Source organism: Berghia stephanieae, chromosome 1 (genome assembly GCF_034508935.2).
Source record: "Berghia stephanieae isolate SIO BIC M18660-M18661 chromosome 1, UCSD_Bste_1.3, whole genome shotgun sequence".
In the NCBI taxonomy this organism is placed as follows: Eukaryota; Metazoa; Mollusca; class Gastropoda; order Nudibranchia; family Aeolidiidae; genus Berghia; species Berghia stephanieae.
This window is the reverse complement of record NC_088360.1, coordinates 82,775,895-82,800,925: the sequence shown is the minus strand read 5'-3', so window position 1 is coordinate 82,800,925 and position 25,031 is coordinate 82,775,895. Positions and strand designations below refer to the sequence as shown.

The window sequence follows — 25,031 nt, the reverse complement described above, 5'->3', positions numbered from 1 at the left end:
TTTATTAGTCTACATTTTGGATTATTTTTGAAGTCAGGCTTGTGATCTTTTAATGTGATGAACGCTTCTCTTCTTGGTGCTATATCGATTCGATCGCTGAGGTCAAGTCTGTTCGCTATATTCTTATCTTCTTTTGTGATCTCTTCGGTTCTATGTGTTCTGTCTTTCTTATAGTCTTTGTTGATTTGTTTGTGTGTCATTTTATCATATTCCTCAGGTGTCATTTTATAATAGTTGTTGGATTTGTCGGCTGGTATCAGAAGTTGTTTTTCTTTGTTTATTTTCTTCACATCGTTAGTCAGTTGGTTTTGGAAGTTGTTATTTTTGTTTTTGAACTGCACACTTTGAATGAGATCTGAAAGTCCGTCTTCTAATTTTTTAAATTCAGGTATTGGGGGGGGGGGGGTGAATTTGTAGAGTTGAAGCCGTACGTTTTTTTGTGGGTGGTTTCTAAATGTGGGTTCAGAAAAAAGAATGTTCTCCATCGTAGATTCTTGACAAATGTTTCTGTTCTTGCTATTAGTGATTTAATGTAAGATTTTCTGTTGCAGGTAGGGATATTCTTTGTAGAATATGGGAAAGTAGTAGGTCTAAGTTGTGGCGTAGTATCCATTTTGTGTCTAAGAGTGCTCAACGGTGTGGAGCTGTGTATTGAATCGTGTTTGATACAAATATGGTACGAAAAGTGCTCGACATGTAGTAATGGAGCGAATTATTATTTAAAATATTTACCACAATGTTTGGGGCAGTCTACATCAATGTTTCAGGCTTAATTTGCCATCTTCAGGACTGAGTTGTTTTGTTGACTGTTGTTGTTTCTTGAAGTGGTTCCGGTTTGAAGTTAATTAAGAGGAATTTTCGCCGATGGGGACACTTTCCGTAGATCTCACTTTTCATGTTGAGTGTGGCTTCATGAGGTTGTTTGATTATAGTATATTTTTCTTCCAGGCATAAGCTACATTGTTTTGATGTTGGTGTGTATCCTGTTGCTTTAGATAAAATTTTCCATGAAATGTTGTGGTCTATTTTGTTGTCTTTTAATTTCCAAATATGTTCGCTGAGTTTTGTGGATGTTTTTTTGTTAGTGTTTCTAAATGTTGAGGTGTGGAGGTTGTATCTTGTTTTGAAATTATTTTCTGTTAGTCCTACATATTTTTCTTGCTTGTTTGTTTTAGTTTCTGTGACTGTGGCTTGGTAAATTAAACTTGATTCTAAGCATTGTTTGTTTAGCGGGCAATGTTCTTTATTTCTGCAGTTGCATTTTCTAGTGGGTGGGTTTTGCTCTTGTCGGTGGTTTATTAATATTTTTTTGTTGTGGCTTGAAATTATTTGTTCTATGTTGCGCATACACGAGTAACTTATTTTTATGGTATTCCTGTTGATAATTTTATGTAGCTTGTGGTTTTTTGGAAAGTGTGTATCAATTAACTTCAGGAACTGCTGTCCTATGTATTGCTTTTATCACTTCAAAACAGCTGTAATTATTTATTTTTTTTGGTCAATTGAGTTGAGTCAATAATATTTTTATTACACTAAACTATAAAGGAGAATAAATTAAACAGGACAATCTGTGATTTTTTTTTGAATATTTGTTTCAGATTTTAGTCCAAGCTAAGAAGCTTTTCAGTCAACAAGAGTCTCTTGTGCACATTGATGTACCAGAGGTGAATTATCTCTCTCTCTCTCTCTCTCTCTCTCTCTCTCTCTCTCTCTCTCTCTCTCTCTCTCTCTCTCTCTCTCTATCTCTCTCTGTCTCCTCTCTCACTCTTTCTCTCTCTTGTATTCTCTCTCTTTTTATCTCAGTCATCTCTTGAGACGACTCTAAAGAATATTTTCCCATGATGGTAACTACAGGCAATTGATTAATTAATTAATTGATTTATTTCTTTTATTTAAAAAAAAGTGTTCAATCTATTTGTCTTTTTGTGAATCTTATTTTATTTACAATTTGTATAAGATACTGCTTAAAGACACTGGTCTGATTTTTATAGACATTGCTGAATTTGGGGAAGTATTTTTTTTTTCTTAATTGCTTTAATTCTATCGCTCTCGGACATTTTGCTTTTACTCACAATTTACTTTTTATTGCCTATTATATTTACAGGGATGCAGAGCCAAAATATATTGGTAATTTATATTCATGATTTTTTTTTTTCACCAGAAATCCAAGTTTACCATATGTGGGGATATCCATGGACAGTATTATGATTTGCTGAACATTTTCAAAATGAACGGAAATCCGTCACAGGAAAACCCATATGTATGTCATTGGCTCTCTTATTTTTTACAATGGTCTCTATAATGATTTTTATTCTTATTTTTTTCCCCTATTTTTTATATATTCAAACCGTTGAAACTCTACTAAAGACCTTGCCCTTTGAGTTGTTCTCTGATGCTTTTAATTTTTAGAATTAGCTAAATGTTATTTACTGAGATATAATTCCTTCTCTTTTAATTTTAGATTCAAAACTGAAATATAGGTTGTAAAAATAACAGCTTAAAGAATATTGTGCTTTGCATCATTTTTTTTTATAGATCCATTTTGGAGACCGTTATTACTTTCTGTATTACAGCATGGTGTGGAAATGCCAGTATTTGCGACATTAAGAAAATTGATCGGATAATTGATAAAGCCAGGAGTTATACTCACCCAATTTCCAATGTGGAAGAACTGTTCAAGAGATTTTGTCTAAGTAAAATGGAGAAAGTTATGAAGTATGGCGATCACCCCCTTCACAGATATATTAAGTTCTCCATGAGGAGCCATCGCCTTCAATAGACAACACGCCAGCTTAATTCATTTTTGCCACATGGTGTTCAAATTTTTAATGCGCAACTGTGATTTAAATTCAATACTATCTTTTAAATATACACACACACGTTCGGGGCCAGAGGTATGGCCTGTCTCAATTTATCAAATAAAGTGTTGCTATTGGTTCTTGGTTGTATATTTTTACATTTTTGTGTATTTGCATATATATATATGTGTATACAATGTCGCCATAGATTTTCAACTTTGTGTTTGTACATTTTCATACATGCCACGTCTATAAATGAATTTCCATTTTTTTGGGGGGGGGGGGGGGATGAATAAAGTATTATATTATTATTATTATATTATTATTATTATTATTATTATTATTATTATTATTATTATTATTATTATTATTATTATTATTATTATTATTATTATTTCACACAAAAAATTGCATAATTAGAAAAATAATGGAAACAAAGAAAATAAAAACACAACAACAAAACAAAAAACAAATTGAAATAAAACATAAATTTTTCATCTCATAACATGAATTCTTAACCGAGATTTGTCAGTATTGAATTACAATGCATTTAACAACAATTTTGCCATTTTTCTTTCATCTGGTTGTTATTTCATAGACATGATTTTAAAAAATATCATTTATAATTTCCTTTTGCCTCTTGTGAGAATAGTAGTTGAACAAGCAATCATTGTGAAAAATGGAGAAAAATTACTTAAACTGAATTTTCATTGCTTTTGGTTTTGAAAGAAATATATTTTCACTATCAATGAAAGGATGATGTTATGTATTTTCTATTTAAAATGCTGAATTGTTGTCATTGGTTTATTTGTATGTTACAGCTCTTCAATGGAGACTTTGTGGACAGGGGATCGTTTTCTGTTGAATGTATCATGACTCTTTTATGTTACAAATTGCTTTATCCCACACATTTCTTCATGGCCAGAGGTAATCGCTTTTATCTATTGGGTTCAATTTATTAAGTTAATGCAATCTGTCATTTACGCGTAGATAGTTGTTTATTCATTTTAAAATAGGGAGACTGCAACAAAAGGACATAGATTTCGTGTGTATATATATAATGTATATAAAAAAAGATGAAAGCTTCATGAGTTTGCCCGTTTTTCGACATGTATATGTTTGATTAATTTTGGCTGAATCAAAGTCTTTCAAAGAAGGGCCTGTTGCTTTCTTTATTTTATTTTTTGTTTTGTTTTTAAATACATAGACTACACCACTTTATATTGATATTATTGAGCAGCATCCTGTGAAAAAAAAGAAGAAAAGAGAATGAGAGGAAGCAAAGTGTTGGGGCATTGTGAAATTGAAATGAGCATTGAATTTTATTTTTTTTCAGGAAACCATGAAAGTCTTACGATGAACCAGATGTATGGTTTTGAAGGGGAAGTCAAATCTAAGTATCCTTTGTTGAAAGATTGTCTCATTTCATGTTATATATTCAGCCTTCTCTGCAGTCATGCTTTTACTTTTATGGAAAAAGAAAGAAGAAATTACAAGCGTTTTAGTGTCTCTCTCATATTTTCTTTGAAATTCTCAAACAAGTTTTTAAAAAAAACTGCTATGCCATTTTCATTTTATTAGAATAGTTTTCGTCTCCCAAACCTCCTTTGAGTCACTTAAAATACACTCTTTGTCTCTTGCTCTAAACCGGCAATTTGAGATTTATTTTGATTAAAAATTCTTTACAGATTTTTTTGTGTCTACGGTAAAATGTGCTTTCATAGATTTACATGTAAAGAGAAATTCAGGGATGACATGGGTGGAAGATTAGGGAAAATTTCATTTTTCAAATTACTGTCTCTCATGGAATAAATTATATATGATGTGGGGGAAAATGGGATCTTCGCAATTCATCACATCAATTTTCTGATTAAATTTATTTTTTATTTAATAATTTTTAAATAGCTCTTTTTGCATATATGTATTGCTTTTTATCACTTGTCTACTTTCATATTCAATTGTTATTTGACATAAATGAAGTGATATTATGGTAGGTAAATATCAGTTGAATTTATGAAAAAAAAAAGTCTTTCAGCAATGGAGTGATTCAGCAGAATTATCTTTCCCAAAACAATGGAATATCACTGATATGCAGTATAGTCTGTCATTAATATGCAGTACAGACTGTTCCACAGTGTAAGAATTTGAATACACAGTAAATTTAAAGATGACCTGTTTAATAGTGTCAACTAAAAAACTTGCAATTTATTTTAAACTTTATCTGAGATTCGTTCTTTCATATATTTTTTTTTTCGAGGATTTTTATTCTATATTAAATTGATTGACTCTCTATCTATTAATAGAAAGGATGTAGAAAATGTAATGCTAAAAGAATGTGACTCACTCTTGTTGTTCTCTCATTGCAAAATTTCAAACTGCAGCATATCAGTAAAATATCTTGTGCCATCACAGTATATCTTTCCTTAATATAATTCAAGATACTCTACACAGCTTTGCGAACTTTTCACAGAAGTTTTTAACTGGTTACCTTTAGCCCACTGCATCAACAAGAAGATTTTGGTAAGTCAAATCATTGAAGCAAAAGAGACATTTTTAAGAATTAAGATTTTATAATTCATAATTTTTCATTACGAAAACATTTTATACCCAAAACATTTTTCAAGATTAGTCATTAATAAACTTGCCCAACTGTGGAGAAGAACAAACAGAACCAAGGTGAAAACTCAAGTGAAACCACAATTCATTGTTAAAATTCCGTATAAATCAGGCACATGGGCAATTGATAAAATCAAAAATAGACGCTTTTCATAGAAATCAATTAAGGCGTGTTCTGAGCTTACACTATCATACAAAGATATCAAACAAAAGTGTACACAATACTTGATGGATTCTAGCACGCCTTCGGGAGAAGTCAAAAATCGTGGATGAAATTTGGTGTGCCCATGGTAGGTAATAATTTATATATTGATAAATTTCGGTTACCTTTGCCCCGTATTACAGAACGTGCTGGAATTTGGCGTGATGTAATTCAGCGAGTACTGTATAAAAAGTGCAACGAAAAACCCTTGTCATTTCAAATTCTTGAGCTAAGGTGGAAACTTTTTGGTATATATCTATGTTGCAAACCTGAAATTTCCACCAATAAAGCAAGGATACACTATTTCTATGGCCAAAACAAATGAACTAGATGACAGTCAACAACAACATTGCTTCTAACTTTCGATAATGATATGAAGCAACTCAATGATGAAACCAGATTAACATCACTGGCAGAGCTATCAAACACCAGAAAAGTAGCAATGACTATCCCGCCCAAATCTTTGGGCCTCTTTTTTGCTCACGAAGTGCCCAAATTCGCGACAAAATATGGGACGAAGCCGTTCCATACATGCTATTTTAAAAAATTAATTACGAAGCTGTTTATCGATGAATATGACTGAAAGTTGGCACACAGTTAGAAAAGAGGTCATTTTAGATTATGTCAAGCGACGCGGGTGGTTGGATGGGAGCATCACCCTTGAATCATATACCTATGATGTTCGCATGGGTGTACGATCCGATAGTGATGTCGTTTCTTCTTCTCTTTACTAGCCTATCCTGCTTCTTTGGTTTGTGATTGTATTTTTGACAGGGGATATTTGTTTTTTCTGTAAATCTTCTGCCTGTTTGTTCTTGGTTATTTATAATTTAGCTTATGATATCTTTAGGTTATGATTTGATTTACATTTGTACTATTTTTGTTAGATTGCTTGTTTTTTTGTTTCAGCAGTCTCTCATATAACCTCAATTGTGTTTGAAGAGACCTAAAGCAACAAACAAACAAAAAATGTCAAGCGACAAAACTCGTACAATTACCAGAAGAGCGTTAAAAATAGATTTTTACTCTTTAGAGTACAATATTTCTAAAACTACAAAGAGGAGAGATTTTGTCGCTCATAAGGTTATATATGCACATTTCTTCTATTTATATTTCAAATTTCATTGGATTATGATAAGTACTTTTCCCGTATTCTCACAAAGCATCAACCCAATTTGCATTTCAATGAGTGAAAATATGGAGACGGCCATTTTGCTCCACCATCGCGCGACACGAAAATGACGTGAGTGAGGCAAGGCTGCCAGATGGCCAGACTTTAACCTGACCAAATTCAACTTCAAAAGTGGCTAAATAGAAAATCATATGGCTTTCACTATTAAGACTGGCCCACTTATAATGAACTAAATTTTAACAAACAGAAAATTGAATAGACTAGGATAAATGTCACTGAGACAAAAATAGATGAATAAAATTTAATAAAAGAAGCAAAATTATATATTAGGCCACATACGTGGCCATCTGGCACCTTGTTCGCGATGACTGACGACACAAATCCTCGCGCGCTTTTTAAAAATTAAGGCATTCATTGTTATGTCATAGAGATAGTAGATTAACACATTCTCTCTCTCTCTCTCTCTCTCTCTCTCTCTCTCTCTCTCTCTCTCTCTCTCTCTCTCTCTCATAAATACTAGAAATAACATAGCCATGGTCTCACGGGACTGATTGATAATAATTTAGCAGGCATTTTTCGTGTCATTTGTATGGGTTGTAGACACAAAATTACACTTTGGAAAAGTTCCAAATGATCAATATTATGTATATTTTAAAACAAAATTATAGTTGACCCTAGCCATACAGCTCTAAAACTATACAAGCTAGAACTTTTCTGATGTCTTCATTATATTTTCTGATAATTTTGCCATAAAATTGCCAAGTTTTGATATCTTATTCCACGTATTAAGCGAGATACAGCCACAAACCAGAATAAAACGCAGAAAAAGCGTCCCATATTTTCCGTATTTTTTCTCTTTGTGAGTTATCCAAATAAATGACACATTTGGAACTGCATAACTTTGTTATATATTAATGGATTTCCAAAATTCAAAAAGATTTTTACTCAGTGGAGATAGGGCTTTGACTTAAGAGTAGTATTTCCTACAAAAATAGAAAACAAAAATTTTCATAGTCATTGCTAAGAAAAGACAGAAACAATTGGAGACTATCCACCGCAAGAATAAGAGGAATGGCTGAAGCTGCGAAGTTTGGATGACATCGAGGGCAAAACGCTTTAAGTCAAAGTCAGGTTGATAAAAGAAAATATATAGCCTTAATTTTCTAATGACTGTAAGTTTTAAAAAAAATAGAAAATCCCTGCTTTAATTGGGATAGTGGAAGAAGCCAGTGAGGAATATTTTAGGTTCTGGTCCCCTCTTCCTTTCTTTCATTAAGATACATGCATTTAGCAGTACATAATTTACTTCTGTTGACCAATTAAAGGCAGAGGTTGATCGCTTTTTCCATGTATTAAATGAAATAAGCGATAGTTTATTGCTCTGTGATATTCGTCGTTAATACGAGCTGAACATTTTTATGATGTCTCTTCAAAGAATGCATTTTTACTGGTAATTGTAAATAATTTTGAATCATGTTAAATGTTTCAATGTTGATTATGAAAAAAAGATGATATGAAGTGAATAGAAAAGTGCCAGAAGACAATAGAGAATAAAAATTTTTCGCGGCGGTGGTGGGGTTTGAACCTGCGACCTTATTGGTACGACAACTCCGCCTGGCAGGTGAGAGCGTGGCTCTACCGTGTGAGCTATCCACGAACACAAAAATATTCGTTTCAAACTCAAAGTCATTACTAGATCCCTCTCTCACCCACTTCTTGAGACCGCCGATTCGTTCGTACACCACCATCGCGAATAATTTTGACCAGCAGTTAAGCCTAATAGCCAATATTCTCAACACAAACATATAACATAGAAACGATTGAGACATTGAGTATGCTCCGGTGTATGGGGTGAATTTTTAATTCAGAAAAGTGAGTGGAGCAGGCACTTATGTTGGTAACAACAAGATATGAAGTGAATAGAAAAGTGCCAGAAGACAATAGAGAATAAAAATTTTTCGCGGCGGTGGTGGGGTTTGAACCTGCGACCTTATTGGTACGACAACTCCGCCTGGCAGGTGAGAGCGTGGCTCTACCGTGTGAGCTATCCACGAACACAAAAATATTCGTTTCAAACTCAAAGTCATTACTAGATCCCTCTCTCACCCACTTCTTGAGACCGCCGATTCGTTCGTACACCACCATCGCGAATAATTTTGACCAGCAGTTAAGCCTAATAGCCAATATTCTCAACACAAACATATAACATAGAAACGATTGAGACATTGAGTATGCTCCGGTGTATGGGGTGAATTTTTAATTCAGAAAAGTGACGACTAAGTGACGATTAAAAATTCACCCCATACACCGGAGCATACTCAATGTCTCAATCGTTTCTATGTTATATGTTTGTGTTGAGAATATTGGCTATTAGGCTTAACTGCTGGTCAAAATTATTCGCGAGGGTGGTGTACGAACGAATCGGCGGTCTCAAGAAGTGGGTGAGAGAGGGATCTAGTAATGACTTTGAGTTTGAAACGAATATTTTTGTGTTCGTGGATAGCTCACACGGTAGAGCCACGCTCTCACCTGCCAGGCGGAGTTGTCGTACCAATAAGGTCGCAGGTTCAAACCCCACCACCGCCGCGAAAAATTTTTATTCTCTATTGTCTTCTGGCACTTTTCTATTCACTTCATATCTTGTTGTTACCAACATAAGTGCCTGCTCCACTCACTTTTCTGAATTAAAAATTCACCCCATACACCGGAGCATACTCAATGTCTCAATCGTTTCTATGTTATATGTTTGTGTTGAGAATATTGGCTATTAGGCTTAACTGCTGGTCAAAATTATTCGCGATGGTGGTGTACGAACGAATCGGCGGTCTCAAGAAGTGGGTGAGAGAGGGATCTAGTAATGACTTTGAGTTTGAAACGAATATTTTTGTGTTCGTGGATAGCTCACACGGTAGAGCCACGCTCTCACCTGCCAGGCGGAGTTGTCGTACCAATAAGGTCGCAGGTTCAAACCCCACCACCGCCGCGAAAAAAAATTTTTATTCTCTATTGTCTTCTGGCACTTTTCTATTCACTTCATATCTTGTTGTTACCAACATAAGTGCCTGCTCCACTCACTTTTCTGTATGAAAAAAAGATGGATTTATTGTAATTTTTAAATTTTATATCAAAACCTGAAGATTTTTCAGTCACAAAGGCGTATGCATAAACGATGCAAAAACTTTAGTGAATTTTGTACCTCAAAACTACCATTCAACATTTAGTGTTTCTAAAAAGTTCAGGGGAAGTAGTATGAATTTTTGGTGCTTTTTATTTGTATCAAAATAGTCGTCATCTCTGCTATTGGCCCAGTTATGCTGCTAGTATTGGAGTTAGAGTCAACCATGCACCAGTCTTTTACAGGTTCACATAATTTGAAACGTACTTCCCTGATCAAAGATAAGTTATTTATGAATTAGAAAGAACATTGCTTGTGTTCTTCAGTTGATTCATTTGATAATAAAGATAATATTTGCTTTATTCATTCCAAGAGAAGATTTGTCTGGAGAGAAGTCAGAGACAACCCAGTAAATGTGAATAATGAAGTCTGAATTTCTTGCTCAATGAAATAATGATATGTCGACAGTGGGTATTGAATCCAGGTCTCTCATGTGTAAACGCAATGCCTTATCAACTCTGCCATCTCACCACTTTTGTGCTTTACCATAGAAAAAAAAGACGACAACATCAAAAACACATTAAACAATAATTGGATGTTGTCATTCAGATGAAAAACTTAATTTCAATTATTTTCACCCTAGGTAATGCATGGAGGTCTATTCTCAAATGATGACGTCACTTTAGATGATATAGCCAAAACAAGTCGCAATAGACAGCCCCCTGATAGTGGTAAGTTGTATTTTCAAGATTTTTGGAACTATTAAGCTTTGCAATTCTTGTTTTGTTTGAATATTTGTAACTCATTGTCTCAAGACTATCAGAGACCCCATTCATCTGCTTTCCTCATGAAAGCTTGTTGACCTGTCATTAGAGGTAAAAAAATAGATTATTTTTTTTCTGGTCTCAAATAATGAATGTTTTAGAGTAACTGACAATAACCAGTAGTTAAATATAAGCTAACATTAAGGTGTTATGAAATAAAGGTTATCAGTGTAGGTAGATTTATTTGAAATTCTACGCATCGCACACTTTTTCCTCCATTTCCGCTATTTTTTCCTCCTTTTTCAAAATTCTAGAATGGGGTCTCTGTATTATGTCAGGGTGATTTAGGCACTGTGAATTGAATTTATAACCCAAGATATGAGTTAAGGGCAGAGATTTTTCATCAAAACAAGATGGCCGACTGACTTCCTGTATGTGGCTCCAATAGAGCAACAGGTGTTCGTTTGCCAAGAAGGCACAAAGTGCACCACGCTCTCTATTGCCTTTATAAAATACTTCGTTTTTTGTATAAAAATTGTGTTAATTAAGGGTAAAGCTAATATTAATCCTTTAAAAAATTACAATTAATATCTAAATGATTTTGAAAATATACAAAAAGGCTTGCATTTGATATTTGAGAGGAAAGAAAATGCCAATAAGTTGTTTTAACTGTGTATATGGTATTGTTTTTTTTTCATGCAATAACTAAGCATTTTTAACGAGATTATAAGTAGACATAATTATTAGAACAGATCCATTTAACAGAGTAACTTAACACACACACACACACACACACACACACACACATATATATATATATATATATATATATATATATATATATATATATATATATATATATATATATATATATATATATATATTAGAGAGAGAGAGAAGAGAGAGAGAGAGAGAGAGAGAGAGAGAGAGAGAGAGATAAGATAGAGAGAGAGAGAGAGAGAGAGAGAGAGAGAGAGAGAGAGATAAGATAGATAGAGAGAGAGAGAGAGAGAGAGAGATAAGATAGATAGAGAGAGAGAGAGAGAGAGAGAGAGAGAGGATAGATAGATTAAATAGATTAAATAGATAGATATAGATAGATAGATAGATCAGACAGATAGATATATAGATCGATATATAGATACAGAGAGAGGGAGAGAGATAGATAGATAGATAGATAGAGAGAGATATATAGATAGAGAGAGAGAGAGAGGGGGGGGATAGATAGATAGATTAAATAGATTAGATAGATAGATTAAATAGATTAGATTGGATAGATTAGATAGATAGATATATAGATAGAATAGATAGATAGATATATTAAATAGATAGATTAGATAGATAGACAGACAGACAGATAGACCGACAGATAGATAGATAGATAGATAGATGGATGGATGGATATATGGATCGATAGATAAATAGAAAGATAGATAGATAGATGGGTGGATAAATGGATGAATAGATAAGACAGATATGCAGATAGTTGTATAGATAGTTCATGTTATCAGTAATTCCAAAAGTACACTTATAATTGAAGGATTATAGTAATTTTAATTTTATTAATTGTAAATTGTAAAGATTCCACATTGGGTTTTATATAGCGAATCCATCTGCTCTGGCAATTACACTGAGAATGACCCATAAATAAAGCCAAACACGGACATAATTACTTAAATTCTTATTGCACTCTACTGTACGCACAGGTAATCACTAGGCACATCTGCGGCTGTGCCAGGTACCATGCGAGAGCCACTTTTTCGGAACTCTTTACTGTGAAAGAACAAATTCTCCTCCTTCCTATTTCGATGGGTAAGGGTCAATATAATTTGCTTTTTTGAGAAGAGCAATTTCCCTTTGAATTCACTCTTCTAAATCTGATCCTCCCCCTGACATAATACTGGATTGAGACACTGGATCACATTTGGGAATTGTCTCAATTAGCTACTGCTTTACTTTCATTCAAGGAGGGGGGGGGGGGGGCACCCAAAAAACCCCAAAAAAACAAACTTGGGCATTTTTATAACGTAATATCTACAAAGGGTGCCAAAGGTGCTTTGCAAGGAGTCTCCAGTCAACAGCAACACTTAATGTATAGGAAAAGACATGATGCTGATAAGGCGATATTACAATTCTTCTTTGACAGAGACAATACTGTTAATGGCTAGATACTTGTTTTACACCTAGTGCGAATAAAGAGCCTTTTCCAGGGGCTCACTTTGTGCGACTGGTCAGAAGAGGGTGTCCTCCACATGACCACAAAGCTGCTTGAGGGAGCATAGTGATGACTTGTCAGAAATTTCTTGATGTTGTCTTTGTTGAACTCATTATTTAGAAACTCAATAGGTGATCCCTTAGTTTTGGGTGAGAGCATATTTTCTTTAGGCTTTCTCATTTTAAAAAAGTATCGTAAAACTTTATTTCTACCAGGCATTATGTGTGAGTTGCTATGGTCAGATCCACAACCCCAAGCAGGTCGGGCACCCAGCAAGAGAGGGGTGGGAGTGCAGTTTGGCCCTGATGTCACCAAAAACTTTCTAGAGAAGAACAATTTGTCTTATGTTGTCCGCAGCCACGAGGTGAAGAATGAGGGCTACGAACTGATGCATGATGACAAGTGTATAACAGTCTTTTCTGCACCCAATTACTGGTGAGTGCTTTTTGAAGAATCATACTAATTGGTTATGCTTGTATGTAAGTGATGTTTGTTATCCCAAGGAAAGGTTTAAAATACTTACTGGGTGGGGTTCCTGACCTCCCATAGTGGGCAGGGAGGTACATAATGTGTCTTCTATCCCCCTATGTCTGTTTTCCAACATGCTTTCTGTCTTTGTTTTGGAATGAGATTACTTGGTTTTGTCCTGGCCCTGGCCGGATACCCTGACTGGGAGGGAAACAGTCAAATGTATAGTTAGTTTTGGGAGATGATATTTTTTTTCTTTGTAAATCATCTCTCTGTTATGCACTGTATTATGTTTTGTTCATGTATTATATATGATTTGTAAACATTAAGTGTATTCCTCTTCGTAGGGACCTGTGCTTTGTCTGGATGAGGCTTTTAGGTGATCTCAAACTAAATACACATAGTGTGCTCTTTGAATCTACATCTTTTCCGTATTTGAACCAATTCCCCTTTGTCTGCCTTATTCTTGGATGCTTTAATTGTAATTCTAGAACTTTTTACTATCCCATTTTCTTCCTTTTTACTGGCGCTGATATGACCTTAATGTGTTGCAAGCGCCGTAAAACCTTTAAAAACAAACAAACTTAAAATACTTAACAGATCACATCAGTAAGAGTTAAGAGTTTTAAAGATACATCTGAAAGAGAGCCGTAGGTAGGTAATTCTTTACTTATAATAATTAATGATCATCATAAATCATATGGATGGGATTCCTTTAGTGATAATTTTTTTCATAATCTAGTCTTGTGTTCACATGGGCAGGCAAGGCAATTCAATCAATTTTCATTCATTATGATCTCAAGATTTGCTTATCATATTGATAAATTCCAATCTATTTATATATTTTAGTGAAGTGGTCAAAGTGGGGTTTTTATACACAAATGTCAGAGGAAAGTTTATTTTACTAACTCGTGGATAAATTTTCAATTTAAAGTTAAAGTGCCCTGTATCTATTTTTAAACATTTAAAAAAGATAATCTATATGTGATACAGATTTTTTCCATGAAATTTGGATTATTATCAAAGGCAATCACAGGTTTTATGTATGTCAGCTCATGCAGGTCAGTATTACATCAGCATTTTGAGTCTCATAGTACATATAATTACAACTTTTTAAATGTTTAATTTGAATAGCAAATTCTTTAGAGACAGTATTATTTCTTTTTTTATTTGCATTTCAGTGATACAATGGGCAATAAAGGGGCATACATCACTATATCAGGAGATGACATCACACCTAAATTTACCTCTTATGATGCTGTGGTGAGTACCAGAGTTGGATTTGATATGCTTTGAGAAATGTATTTGTGCGTCTGTCTGTATGTGCTATGGAGGTTATTATATAAATTAGCAGTCTGAATCTAAGTGTTTTATAATAGGGGGAGGCAAAATTTTGATATAAATTAAAGCACAGTGTAAGAAGGCTATATCGATCTGGGCAGGATGGCAGTTAAATAGTCTGAAATGACTTTTTCATTACAATTTGCCAGATTTTGTTGATTTTTTTACTTACTGCAACAAAAGGTTTTGTTAAAAAAACGATATTACTGTGTCTTCACTCTAACATTCAAACTACCATGGTGGGTTTCTGTAATCAAAAATACATAAGCATAATCTGACAACTCATATCTCTGAAAAAAAGAGAAAAAAAATGCATGACGGGATTGAGCTTTTTGTCTATGCTCAATCCATTCATGTGTTTTTGTAGACAGCCAAAATATAAAGGGAATTCAGTGGTATATGTGAAACTACAAAACATTGTCGTTATGCAAAGACCTTTAATAAAATGAATGATATTGGGAAAAGGTGAGGACGTTTTTGCCTTTAGTCTCTGGTTTTGAAGAAATCGTGATGTTGGACTGTTTCTGTATGCCAACTATCGTTTTGTAATTTCTGCCTTCATAAACCCATCTCATAGCTAGGAAAATATTGAGGCCTGAGATGTGTTGTTAAAACCCTATTCCACTCCATGGGGTGGTTTTACACCCCAGCCCTATGTTTTTCACCAATAACTTTTTTATTTTTTTGAGCTAGAAAGTTGAAATTTTATGTAATCGCTAATTGTTATATGATAACTGTGACCACAAAGTATCATTTATATCAGTATAATATATTTTGGGTTATATAGGTATAAAATGTCAGATACCCTATTCATATCCGATGGGGTGTAAAACCACCCCATGACAATAAAGAGAAAAAAAATGGAACATTCCTATTTCAATCCAATGGGGTGGTTTTACACCCCAGCCTATCTAATAGAAAATATGAGACTACACCTATTCTAATCCAAGGGGGTGGTTTTACACCCCATCCCATGTATAGAGAAAACATGAGCAACTAAATCAAATACCTATATAAGCAAGCAATAAACAGACAAGGATTTCATTAACCTATTCGGATAGTATTATATACATGTATATACAAAACACACATGAAATAGAAAAACAATAACACAATAAGTAAAACTGAGACCATAATGAGTTTTATTTTTAAAAACCAAGTGAATTTTATTGCAATTAAATTTTATCTTTGGAACAAGTGAAATATAACACTGTGGTAACTTTTATTTTATTTTAATTTTTGATATGTATGATATATTACACGCATATCAGTTGATTAAAAAAAAAACATGAAAAATGAATTAAATTTATTTCTTCTCGTAACCAACTGGAAGAAATGAGTTTCAAAATCAAAATTTAATAGGGTAACAACAAAAATATCAGAATTAACGTTCATAACTTTGATAACAAAGCAAACTTATCAGTCAGAAAAGACTTTGAATGACGAGAATAGTGAAGAATGTAATATCGAGCAACATGCCAATCTCCTCCCCCTCCCTTCCTTTGGTCTACCAGGGTCCAAAATATTTCTTTTTGTCTGTCTATCAGTTTGTCATCCTCTCTCAACTCTCTGCCTCCCATTATCTCTTGTTATCACTTTCAACAGGACTTGCATACGAGAAGTGAGTGCTCTTTACAAACAAATCTGCCACATGAACTGCATGAAGTTCTAAATTTCCGGTGCTTCTTCCTTGGGCAGTCCCAGCATCTCCCCTGCTCTCCTTTTCGCTTGTTTGATGGTGTACCACTAGCAGTTTGTCTCATTTGTTCAGAATGGTTTGGTCTTGTGATTTTCCATACTTCACAAACATGCTGCATTGAGAGTTCTAACATAATGTTAGGCATCCTCAGCTTTGCTAATCTGCGAGATAGATGATCCTGCAATAGGCATCTTGCCAAGTCCTCCTGAAACTCTGCCCTTCTCTTTTCCTTTGCGAGAGCGCTTTGTGGAAAAATTTCCCTATAAATTATTTGAGATGAAATTCCTACCGTGTCCAACAGGTTGTAAGAAATCACCATTAGCCACCTTCGGCACTTTCTTTTGGTTGTCAGACTGTGACACATTTGGTCAAACGTATCAACTCCACCTTTTGCTTGATTATAGTACTTCACCATTTCAGGTTTTCTTTTGGGCCCGTCATCAACATCCTTAGAATTGTGCATTGAACTCAAAACAATTACATTTTTCTTGCGGTTTGATTTATGGCTGACTAAAGACAATTCAGAGGTGAAAGCAAAGCTTGATTCTGATTTTTTCAAATCCTTGCCATGTTTAAATTTCTCAGGAAGGAAACGTTTGTCTCTACGAACTGCCCCAACTCACAATCCTTACTTTCTGAGCCATAACAAAAACTCTTTGTCCGTGAAAAAATTATCAAAAGTAATATTTCTACCACTTTTGCAATATGGCATAGCTAATTCCTTGACAGTTTCTCTTCCTAAATTTGTCCTCCTTTCTCCAAACTTTCCAAGATAGGGAATTGCTTTCAGTGGATAAGCAGTCTTAGAATCACATATCCAGAATATTTTCAATCCATACTTATCCGGTTTGCTGGGTAAATATATTGAAGAAACTTGACTCTCCCCCTCCATGGGATTAATTGCTCATCCACTGTAAGTGTAAGGTTCATGTCTGGAGTATGAATCATTTCTGAAATAGAAACAGGAACAGCAATTCACTTGATAGGCATTTATTTTTCTATCCCATTGTATTCAAATTCAATTTAGCAAAAGCAGTATACCGGTACTTGACACCTAAGATACACCATTCCTCTTCGTTTCATCTGATTGTTGCCGTTACTTTAGACATACCTAGGTCATTTCAGCAACAGTGCTACTTGACAACTGCTGTGCTGCCACAAAGATGAAAATGGAATAGCATCCAGGCTGCATCATACCAAGACATAAAAATCAGTATTGTAGTAGATGGAACTCGGCGTCGTGAGAACAGTGTTCTGACTGGTCAGGCCTCGTATCACTAAAGGGTGACAGCATAAGATACAACTTAAGCTTGATAAAAGAAAAAAAAAATTACCAGATAAACTCTGTAAGCTTGGTGCATTTGAATGAGTTGAATATGGTACATTGGGATCATCAATGAGGGAAGATTCATAATTGAGATCAGCAAGGTCTTCGCTGCACACATCTGTAGAGAATGATGCAAATAAATGGAAATATGATACAGCAAAATGAAAGAACAGGGTGGTCTGTTTGCATACTTACTATACATGAATTTCTCAATATGTATTAGAATTGGATTTACTGACTACATGTTCGTTGATTAAAATACATCTTTCCGGAAGTGAATCCAGAGAGTAGACCCTATACTAGAAGTGCTTTACGTGACCCTATATGCTCAAAATTGTACAGTAGATAAGCTTATCAAACCAAAGACAAACACACAGTTATTTTATCAGCTATTTTATCAGCTCCCTGCCAGACATGGCATATTATAGGAAAAGTGATACGGCTGGCTGGCCTGGTGTCTGTCAACACTTACTGGCTAAGATTTGTGCTACACTGCATGTCTGAGTCTGATTCGCACAAATAATTGTCAAAGTGGTGCAGTATCTTTATGTGACCTATAGTAGTTGAAAGAGAGGTTAACCCTAACAAAATAAAAAGCAAGAATAGATTCAGAAGGGACTTACCTGATGTAGAGTTGAAACTTTTTCTAAGAGTGACGGATCCGAAAGATGAACTGGCTGGAGATCAATAACGTCTGAACTGTTTTTAATCAGTTGTTGAGGCCCTTGAAATGCTTGAAAATCATTCCTATTTGCATCCGCCGCCATTTTCACTTCGTTTTGATTTTATTGTAATGAATGAATCAAAATTAATATTCAAAACAAAATAGAACCATCTTAGGAACAGGGAGATAGGAACATCTGCTCTGTGTTGTAATTGCAACAGGAACATGTGACAAACAGGAAGGGGAAGGAATGAAAAAGTTGGATCAGAGTCAGAGTCATGGTGTGGAAAATGTAAAAAATAAAAATAGAACAAGCTGTGAAACAAAAGTCTATTTTATTATCTCTATTCTTTGCACTAATTATGGTAAAAACTGGCGGCTTGAATAATAATAATAGTTAATAATAGTAATAATAATAATAAATAATAATAATGAATAATAATAATAATAATAATAATAATAATAATAATAATAATAATAATAATAATAATAATAATAATAATAATAATAATAATAATAATAATAAAAGCAATAATAATAATAGTTCTTTTCATATTTTCCTATATTTACTTAGGGGTGCAAAACCACCCCATTGGATAAGAATAGGGTAAAAAGCTTTTTTCTTACCATTTGACTAGGGGTGTAAAACCACCCCAATGGAAAAGAATAGGGTAACTCGCATTTTTTCTTATCATTGGAATAGGGGTGTAAATCCACCCCATGGGGTATGAATAGGACTATGAAAATTGGGAGTGGAATAGGGTTAATAATTGATTCTTGTGGAACATCAGTGCGTGTCTTTGGGAAATCTCAAAGATGCTACATGTTCTTCATTCTGTAATGGGGCTTATATGGATAATACACTGCTGCATTCTGAAAAAAAACATATTTTAAAAAATTTGGTCAGAAAACTCGTTCTTCAAATACCAATTGATTAAAATGACCCTCATCTAGTCAAAATTTCTTAAACCTGGGACTTCGAAGTCATGTTTCCTGCTTCTTGATTCGGTTTTTGTCGATATGAAAGATTAATTATGCTTAAAGCTATTAATCTAAATGTGGTTTGGAGACTCAGAAGGCAGGTGTATAATGTAAAATTATTATTATTGTTATTATTATTGTTGTTATTATTATTATTATTGTTATTATATTATTATTATTATTATTATTATTATTATTATTATTATTATTATTATTATTATTATTATTATTTTTATTATTATGTTACAAGTCAAGTCTTACAAGATGCCTCTTGTTCAAAGGGAGAAACTATCCAGGACTAATTTCATTAATTATGCCCTTCCGCCATGACATCATAAGATATCGTTGCCTAGGTATTCCACAAAGGAATATAGATAACTCATCAAACAAGATGTCTGATGTCAACAGGAATCACCCATGTTGTCCAAGTGAGCAAATTGAGGGTTAATAATCTTGCCCAAGAAAAAAAAGAAAATGCCTAAAGCGGGGTTCAAACCCGGGACCTTCCAGGTCACAGTGCAATGCCTTAACCACTCAGCCACTTCGTCCCTCAGAGGTGCAACTTTAACCTTTACTTTAAATTATTTGATCAAAAAGGGCTTTTAAGTAAGATTATAAGCTTCTTAATAATACAGATTAGATTAATATTTTAATACTTTATTTTTTTCTATCTTTTCTAGCCTCATCCCAACGTCAAGCCGATGGCCTATGCAAACCCCTTCTTTGGTCTCTTCTAACCACTTTAGTGGTTTAGTGTTCTAGCTTTCATTGTATGTGCAAGAATGTTATTTGTATACGAGTGTGTATGTATCTGTGTGTTTGTGTGTGTGTGTGTGTGTGTGTGTGTGTGTGTGTGTGTGTGTGCTCATGTGGGGAGAGGGGGAGTGTTAAGTAGATGCAAGTATGTTTGTCTTTTATGTCGGAATATGATTTAAATGCTGAGATAATTGTTACAATGGTTATTCAAGTTTTTGAAATAATTTCAATGACTTCAAAAGAAAAACAACAAAATAATGCTCAAATTCGGATTCTGGTATCCGAATATTTTTAATGAAAATGGAAATGACATATGTGACTCATAGTCTCAAAACGGTATTATTCCTGGGTAAATTAGATACTTTAAATAGTATGTTAAGAATGTAAAAATGTTAAGAAATGTGAATTTTTAATTTTTATTAGTGTTGTAAGGATTTATTTTTATTCTTCTCAATAAAAATAAAAATCTGACCCAAGTCACATACTTTTGACTTCAATTTCGAGTTTTAGCATCTAAAATACCTAAACATAATGCCATTTTGAGAATATAGGTCACATATAATGCCTGTTCATCAGAGATTCACATTTTGGTAAAAGATATTACGATTGGTTTGCATTTAGATACATTTTTTTTATACAAGGGAGACAAGCTGAATTTTGTAGATTATCTTATTGCCATTCAGTTTTTGAAATCCTTTCTAATTCTATCCCTCATTCCATGGATGGGCAATCGACTGAAATTATTTGATTCCAGTTCTCATGCTGAATCTAGAATTAACATTTTAATTTCCCAAACCGACCGATATTCAGGTCACAGATAGTCAATTAAGGCAACCACTTTCCACTGGAGTCATAATATGGTAAACATCAGACCTCTTTTGATGCCACTGATCAGACATTGTTCACATGACTATGATACAGTGTAGGAGAAAATTATTAGTTGTTTCTCTGCCCATCTCCACAATTTAAAAAATTTATTTAAGCACAACAAGATGGGAATGAAAATTTGTGTCATTAACTTTATTCAAAGAGACAGTATTTGTGATCAATTGTTCATCTTTTTAGGATCTATTTATATCCCCTGATTTAGTTGGATAACTTGATTCAATGTATTAAATATCTTCAAATCAAAATAAGCTTACTAAACTTATATCAAAGTCATCAAACAAAAACAAAACAATTTTTAAAAAAACATTTTAGAAAGCTTGAAGGTTTCTTTATGTTTTTAGAACAGAATTGATTCAAACATTCAAAATGGGCTTGTATAGATCACAACAAAGATAGTGGTAGTTCCAGAGAATTGTTCACAACAAACAAATCAACCTGTTGTTATGATGAGTGACAACCCTTGACAATTTTAAGTACGTTTACAATTAGAATTACTTTGAAGAGAGAGTGCTAATATATATCCAGTGAGACATTTTTAAATAAGGGAGGCATATCTGGTGCTTTAATGAGTTACTTGTGTAAGTTTAACAGTTTTTATTATTAGATTTATATTCTCTATACCCACCATGATTTTGTTTATAAGCAAGGTTGAAAGTATATTGCGAGGCAACAAAAAATGTTACTGTGAGTGATCTGTTCATATAGAATACCATTGTTTGCTTGGCATGAACTCCTTCACCATTTGGAATAATGGAGTCAACAGGGAGAAATCCATGTTCAATGGTGTATATCCCAATTATAAATTCCATTTAACGTATGTTGGCAATTATGAAGTAACCTTTCAGGGGAAAAAAAAATCAGAGAAATGTAAAATAGCAGATGAACTAGAATTGTTCCGTCTTTCAAATTATATACAAAAAAAAGAGAGTTTGAAGTGTCATCCAATTTACCAAATTGATAAATATTTTACAAAATAGAAGTGTGCTTGCCTGCAATCTTTCATTAAAGAAACTATGCAGAATAAATTTGTGAATAAAAATGATCTGGTTTGCCCTTGTGTCATATGCTTTTAAAAACTATGTTTGCATTTAGAATTTGCAAGTGATGTTTATAGATTTTGGTGAGGATGTACTCATATTATTTTAACCTGCCTATAATATGAAAATTCTGCAAAAAAAAATCAACAACCCTGATAAGCAATTCTCATTTATATTCTTTGATGGAATGAGGAGAGTGGCAAAGTGTTATAAGATGGCCCATGTTGAATTATACAGAAATTGGTTTTAGCGAAGTAGATAAGTTCCCGATAATTTTATCACGTTGTTTAATTTTAATAGTTTTTACATTATTATTTCATGTAGATCATTCCCCCATTATCACTGTCACTGCCGTAAGCAGCATAGTTAAAATGTACATAGAAAATTGTTGATCACGATATTGTTGTCACATGTTTGTATTTACAGGTTTGTTTGTAAGTCACTTCAGTCCATGGAGGAAATGTTTTTAACACAAAATTATAGATAAATATAATCTCTCTCTCTCTCTCTCTCTCTCTCTCTCTCTCTCTCTCTCTCTCTCTCTCTCTCTCTCTCTCTCTCTCTATATATATATATATATATATATATATATATATATATATATATATATATATATATATATATATATATATATATATATATATATGATGTCAATAGAGACAATGCATCTATTACTGCATCCGATTTTTGGAATTAGCTCACTGGTTTTTTTAATAAAGTGATATAATGAGTAATCAGTCTCCATTGGTTTGAATTTAGTTATATTATTGGGATCATGGTGCCGTATATTAGTAATGATCTATTTTTCTTTCCTTCAACTCACTTCCATTTGATACATTACAAAAGTATGTAATGAATATTTATCTGCTTTCATGGCTTGTATTGTCATGTTATCAAAGGGGTAGTAGTTGTTTTTTAAAAGATTGAAACCAGGGCTTGTTACCTGTTCCTATTTTATTAATGACTTCTACCAACTTAAAAACTTTGAAATAGCTGGCCAATTTTTCGGACAATCTTTACCACACAGTTTTGTTCCTTTTTTTTTTGGCTTTTAAATAAAATTGGTCCACATGATGGCAGGGGATAAATTTATTTTAAATGAATTAATGAAATCAACCTGATCTCCAGAACAAACATTTTACGGTGATACAGTTTATAATGATAACTAATTGTTATAATATACACTTAATGATTCTATTCAAATATGATATTTTTTTTTTGTATTTGATTCTTTATCACGTGCCATGTCAGTGTTGCATGTAGGCAGCTGTGTTTGATATTGCAGTAGAAGAATCAGTAATTTATTCCTTATAGTCCATTATTAATATGAACCATAACTAAGTGTAAATACTTGAGAAATTACTTTTATAAGTATGTGCGATATTTGGTGTGTCTTTTTTACGAAACCCGCCGAAACCCGCCGAAACCCGCCGAAACCCGCCGAAACCCGATGAAACCCGACGAATCCCGACAAAGTTATGGGAAGTAGGTGGCTGTGGGGAGTGAACCTAGAACTCAGGGAAGTGTACACCATTGGGGAGTGAACCTGGGACTGGGTTTCGGCGGGTTTCGTAAAAAAGAACCAGTGCTTTTTTACGAAACCCGCCGAAACCCGCCGAAACCCGGCGAAACCCGACAATATACAGCAAAGTTATGGGAAGTAGACAACTGTGGGGAGTGAACCCGAGACTCAGGGAAGTGTACACCAGTCGGGAGTGAACCTGAGACTAAGTTTATCGGCCGGTTTCGGCGGGTTTCGTAAAAAAGAATTAGTGCTTTATTACGAAACCCGCCGAAACCCGCCGAAACCCGACAATATCCGGCAAAGTTATGGGAGTTTGGCAACAGTGGGGGTGATCCTGGGAGTCAGGGAATTGCACACCAGTGGGGAGTTAACCTGGGACTGTGTAAAAAGGATATCAGTGGGAAATAAACCTGGGACTAAAGGGACATGGATACCATTGAAAGTTGAAGCCGGATATGGGAATTGAGTACCAGAGGAGAATGAACCTGACACTATAGAAGGTGGGCGCCAGTGGGGAGTGAACCTGGGATTCAGGGAATTGCACACCAGTGGGGACTTAACCTGGGACTCTGTAAAAAGGATATCAGTGGGAAATAAACCTGGGACTAAAGGGAGATGGATACCATTGAAAGTTGAAGCCGGATATGGGAGTTGAGTACCAGAGGAGAATGAACCCGACACTATAGGAGATGGGCGCCAGTGTGGAGTGAACCTGGGACTCAGGGAAGTGCACACCAATTGGGAGTTAACCTTGGACTGTGGGAGATGGATAACTGTGGGTATCCGAGCCGAACTATAGGAGTTGAGTGCCAGAGGAGAATGAACCTGACACTATAGAAGGTGGGCGCCAGTGGGGAGTGAACCTGGGATTCAGGGAATTGCACACCAGTGGGGATTTAACCTGGGAATATGTAAAAAGGATATCAGTGGAAAATAAACCTGGTACTAAAGGGAGATGGATACCATTAAAATTTGAAGCTTGGTATGAGAGTTTGGTACCAGAGGAGAATGAACCTGACACTAAAGGAGGTGGGCGCCAGTGGGGAGTGAACCTGGGACTATGTAAAAAGGATATGAGTGGGAAATAAACCTGGGACTAAAGGGAGATGAATACCATTGAAAGTTGAAGCCGGATATGAGAGTTTGGTACCAGAGGAGAATGAACCTGACACTATAGGAGGTGGGCGCCAGTGGGGAGTGAACCTGGGACTATGTAAAAAGGATATCAGTAGGAAATAAATCTGGGACTAAAGGGAGGTGGATACCATTGGGAGTTAAAGCCGGATTTGGTAGTTGGGTACCAGAGGAGAGAGAAACCTGACACTATAGGAGGTGGGCGCCAGTGGGGAGTGAACCTGGGACTATGTAAAAAGGATATGAGTGGGAAATAAACCTGGGACTAAAGGGAGATGAATACCATTGAAAGTTGAAGCCGGATATGAGAGTTTGGTACCAGAGGAGAATGAACCTGACACTATAGGAGGTGGGCGCCAGTGGGGAGTG

At 34.5% G+C, this 25,031-nt stretch overlaps 1 protein-coding gene across 1 annotated transcript in view; it reads left to right on the top strand.

Annotated features, from left to right (window-relative positions):
• Nucleotides 1-22,480, top strand: part of LOC144959154 (serine/threonine-protein phosphatase 5-like) — a 29,523-nt gene extending 7,043 nt beyond the window's left edge. The window contains exons 6-14 of the mRNA XM_078891671.1: nt 1,599-1,664; nt 2,162-2,260; nt 3,620-3,725; nt 4,135-4,195; nt 5,237-5,318; nt 10,507-10,594; nt 13,058-13,277; nt 14,492-14,573; nt 20,003-22,480. Of these exons, the coding sequence (XP_078747797.1) occupies nt 1,599-1,664; nt 2,162-2,260; nt 3,620-3,725; nt 4,135-4,195; nt 5,237-5,318; nt 10,507-10,594; nt 13,058-13,277; nt 14,492-14,573; nt 20,003-20,059 (861 nt within the window). The 3' untranslated portion in view covers nt 20,060-22,480. The remainder of the gene's footprint in view (nt 1-1,598; nt 1,665-2,161; nt 2,261-3,619; nt 3,726-4,134; nt 4,196-5,236; nt 5,319-10,506; nt 10,595-13,057; nt 13,278-14,491; nt 14,574-20,002) is intronic.
• The last annotated feature ends 2,551 nt before the right edge of the window (nt 22,481-25,031 follow it).